Source organism: Poecilia latipinna, unplaced genomic scaffold, assembly GCF_001443285.1.
Source record: "Poecilia latipinna isolate Pla-1442-1.1 unplaced genomic scaffold, P_latipinna-1.0 Scaffold1523, whole genome shotgun sequence".
Classification (NCBI taxonomy): domain Eukaryota; kingdom Metazoa; phylum Chordata; class Actinopteri; order Cyprinodontiformes; family Poeciliidae; genus Poecilia; species Poecilia latipinna.
Window position 1 is genome coordinate 156958 of NW_015114139.1, and position 4532 is coordinate 161489.

Consider the following 4532-nt stretch of genomic DNA (forward strand, 5'->3'; position numbering starts at 1 on the left):
TTTTGGACTGATACTGTGTATATTTGCTCCAAAGTGTTACATTATTTTGTTTCAACCAGAGAAAAACACCAAAAAATATTTGATGACTAAAAAATAATTTTTTCAGGTGTTTTCAAACAATGACAATGATTTCAGTTTGAGTAAAATTTTACTCAAGCTGAAACATATATGTATGTTGTCAGAAATGTTATCTTTTCTAAATTTTGACAAATGTCTTCTGCTTCTGTCTAATTCTGACAGTGTCCATTTAAAATGTTGTTGACTTCTTTGACAAGTATTTGTTTACATCACAAACAAATAAAACTGTTGTCATTTTTGCGGAAATCAGATTTTTACGTTTTTCTTAAAACTGTCTTCTTGTTGTGACAGTATCACATGAAACAATCTGTGGAAAGAAATGAGTTCATCTCTCTGCTGTCTGTCCTACTGCTATTTGCAGAGATACACCGCTTGGACTGAAATACCAACTTGAGCCAGGAGCAGAGTCATAGCACTATGATAAAACTGTGCTAATACACAATAGTAGGGTTTTTGGGGGGTTAAACTCACTACTAGTTTTTTGTTGTTATAGCAGTGACGACACCATAACAGCAAAGGAGCTGGTGGACAGAGTCACACAAACTACATTTCCGTTACCAAATGTCCGCAAAACCTCATCTATATTCTGCTAATGTCAATAAAACAATTTCGCAATTGCTGTGTTTCCAGTAATTAAGAAACGCAATTGAAATCACACACGAATAAGTTAGTTCACATGATTGGTCAAAACATCCACGCGCCTTGATCGACCAGCTGCTTCCTGTTGTCTTCGTTTGCGTCGTTTGGGCCATCAAAAACCGAAAGTGTTTTTTCAATGTTGGCGTGACTCCATGTTCCAAATTTATTTTTGTATTGTCAAATTGCACAATTATGTCGTGGTATAAAGCAAATCAAGTTTATCTGAATAAGAAAATACAAAAAATATAGGTATATTACACTCCAAACTACTAAGAAATATCACCAAAAAACATGAGCAATGTTTATATGTGGTATAAATGAATAAAAGAAACAATCGAATACTTAATACGAAATTGTAAAAGGAGTCAGAGAAGCAAACAGATGAGGCTGTCCCCTCATCAGGTTAATGATCACCTGATGTATGATGGAGAAGGCTTAAAAAGCTATAAAACACACATGTTTACTCCTACAGACTCTTGAGGAATGGAGATCTGGGCTGCTTTCAATGCCCTGGGATTGGCTGTTTGTTTGCTGGTGCTGATGTCAGTGTGTGGTCTGGGTGGGTCTGTGGATAGTCTGAGACAGAGGACAGAGTCCACAGATCCTCTCACTCAGGCTGGTGCACCGGTGCAGTGTACGCTGCAGGGCACGCCTCGTGTGTCAGCTTTCTCGAAGGATGGTGACTTTGTTATTGGAGGCATTTTCTCAATTCATTACCAACTTTATACAGTGATTTATAATTACACCACCAAGCCTGAGCCTCCCAGATGCACAGGGAGGTTAGTATGGAGAAGTGAACAACAAAAATGTGAAGTTTTGCTGTATTTTATTTTTTTTGCTATTTCATGTTGTATATTAGAAAATGATTTATTTATTTTTTGTTATGATGAATGCTCTTCTAGCAATGAACATAACATTTGTTACCTCAGATAACAAAGAGGCCTCAATTAGGATAATGGGAAGAAAAAACCCCCACTGACATACATTTAGGGTTTATGCACAATAAAACAAGTATGTAACATTAAAAAATGTGAAATTGTGATCTTTTAACATTTTTTCTCAGTATGATAAGTTTCATTTATGTTTTGAATTCGCAGATGAATTATGTCATCACTTGTTTTCTGTTAAGCCACATCGATTTCTTGACTCTTTAATGCAAAGTGTTTTTCTGAACATCAACCCTCTGGTTTTGTGCAGCTTGAACTCTCGTGTCCTGCGCTTCTTGCGCACAATGATCTTTGCAATTGAGCAAATAAACAACAGTTCCCAGCTGCTCCCCGGCGTCAGTCTCGGATATCAGATCTATGACTCGTGCATAGCGGTGCCGGTGGCCGCGCACGTTGCGTTTCAGCTGTCAAACGGCCAGGACCCCGTATTTCTCCAAGGCGGGAACTGTTCACAGTCTGGCGTGGTGGCTGCTGTGGGAGACTCTGGATCCACTCCATCCATCAGCATTTCCCGCATCTTCCGTTCCTTCAGCATTCCATTGGTAAGAAGTGTGAATTTATGGCAAACTAAATTCTAAAGTGTATTTCTACTTCTATTAAATCGGGGGGGAAAAAATTACAAATGGTTTGTTTAATTACTTCTTTAGGTGAGTCCATTTGCCACCTGTGCCTGTTTGTCAGATAAGCAGCAGCATCCGACGTTTTTCAGAACCATTCCCAGTGACCAGTTCCAAGCTGACGCGCTGGCCAAACTGGTGAAACACTTCGGCTGGACTTGGATTGGCGCGGTGCGCTCCGACTCGGATTATGGAAATTATGGCATGGCGTCCTTTCTCGACGCGGCGCTCAGAGAGGGGATCTGCGTGGAGTACTCTGAAGCCTTCTACCGGACCGACCCGCCGAGCAAGATCCAAAGACTTGCTGATGTGATCCGAAGGTTTATGAACGATTAAAACGTTACTTTTTGCAGACAGAGTATATGATTATTTGACAGATTACTTTATGTGTTCGTCCTTGTCCATTTTCTCAGTTACATCGAAGCACAGATGCCTGGAGTCTGTTTTCATGTAAAAACAATAAGTCACAAAACTTTTGTATTTAAAACATTAATTCATTTAATTTGTGTTTTTTTGTGAACACAGATCAACAGCCGTTGTTGTTGTGGCCTTTGCGGCCTCTGGTGACATGAAGGTCCTGTTAGAGGAGCTGGCCCGGGACCCTCCTCCGGCTCGTCAGTGGATCGGAAGTGAGGGCTGGGTGACGGATCCTCACTTGATGAGCTTCGGTTTTTGCGCGGGCGCCATCGGAGTTGCCATTCAGCAAGCTATGATCCCAGGGCTGAGAAACTTCCTCCTGGATCTCTCTCCCTCAGACGTGGCTGCTTCCTCAGTGCTGACCGAGTTTTGGGAGGAGGCGTTCAACTGCAGTCTGACAGAAAGTGAGGAAAATAAGACTCTGCGTTTAAAACTGTCATCTGTTCTATAAACGCATTTTATAACAGATTACATCTCAACCTGATGCATTTCTTGAAATACTCATGAATGAAATTTTGGTTGGTCAATGAATCCAAAGGTTTTTCCTTTTTTTTTCTTTTTTTTCTTCAACTTAATTTGTTTCAACTGCTGTTTTACATAGTGGCTCATCTGTATTTCATTTATTCTTTAATACAGTAATTTATGCTTAAATATTTTTTTAAGACATACTACTACTACTGCTACTACTATTGCTAATAATATTACTACTAATAATAATAAATGTCTCCTCTTATACAAGCGTGTTTTAATGAAAACTAACCTTTTACTTCCTTAACATATTTTTCGTATAGCGTTTAAATAATTTTGGTTAGGATCAGTGATGGTTTCTGTGATTGAGTGTGTGCTTAGGTTTAAATGTAGAATGTCATAAAAATGTGCCTCTGTATTCTTTTTTATTCTTCTTCAAATGTATGCGACTGAAAAGTCCTGTGCTGCGTCACTTCTGGTCATTTTTAATTCCCTCTCAACATGACGTGAAGCAGGAGTGTTTCCGCTGTTCTAGAGACTCGAGAATGAAGTCACACACTCACAAACTGCAAAACTAGGTGGCTGGCATTTGCATTCCTTCGAGCTGCGTCTAAACATATTGAACCCAAGTCCTAATGCTTAAAATTCAAGGTGAGTGTGGAAATGTTTGCATTTATTTGTTTCCAGACGCTGACTTGAGCAAAAGAGTGTGCGATGGAACCGAAGACATTCAAAGGCTTGAGAACCCGTACACTGAGACGTCTCAGTTGAGAGCGAGTAACATGGTGTACAAGGCTGTTTATGCGATAGCTCATGCTATTCACAGTGCGGTGTGTGAGGAAAGGAACGCCATCATTCAGTGTGACAAACATGTCAGCTTAGAGCCAAAACAGGTCAGTTTGAGTGAAGAAGGTGATCTGAAAGGTTTTTTTTTGTAAGTGAGGCTGTTGATTCCTTTCTCTATGTGTTTCTTTCTCACTTCACAGGTCTTCACTGAGTTAAAGAAAGTGAACTTTTCCAAAAATGGCTATCATGTTTCTTTTGATGATAAAGGTGATCCTGTAGCTTTTTACGAGTTGGTTAACTGGCAAAGGAATGAAAATGGAGTTATTGAGCTGGTAACAGTGGGCTTTTATGACGCATCACTGCCGAGGGGAGAGCAGTTCCGTATCAACGGGAACTTAATCTGGCTGGACGGTGGAACACAAGTGAAGAGGCTAATGTTCAGAACTGCAATTGTTTGCTGTGCTGGTGAAGATGGTATTTTGACATTTTCTCTTTTACAGGTTCCAGCGTCCATTTGCTCAGAGAGTTGTCCTCCAGGAACTCGTAAAGTGTTGCAGAAAGGAAAACCAACCTGCTGCTA

The 4532-nt window shown here is 40.1% G+C and overlaps 1 protein-coding gene across 1 annotated transcript; it reads left to right on the forward strand.

The window, feature by feature from the left end:
- Positions 1 to 1207: 1207 nt before the first annotated feature.
- On the forward strand, positions 1208 to 4527 carry LOC106963349 (vomeronasal type-2 receptor 1-like; the record flags this gene model as incomplete). Its single annotated transcript, XM_015058214.1, has 7 exons — positions 1208 to 1496; positions 1915 to 2206; positions 2312 to 2601; positions 2807 to 3102; positions 3854 to 4059; positions 4153 to 4374; positions 4453 to 4527. Coding segments are annotated over exons 1-7 (1620 nt in total), but the record flags the coding sequence as incomplete, so codon positions are not given.
- Between the last annotated feature and the right edge of the window lie 5 nt (positions 4528 to 4532).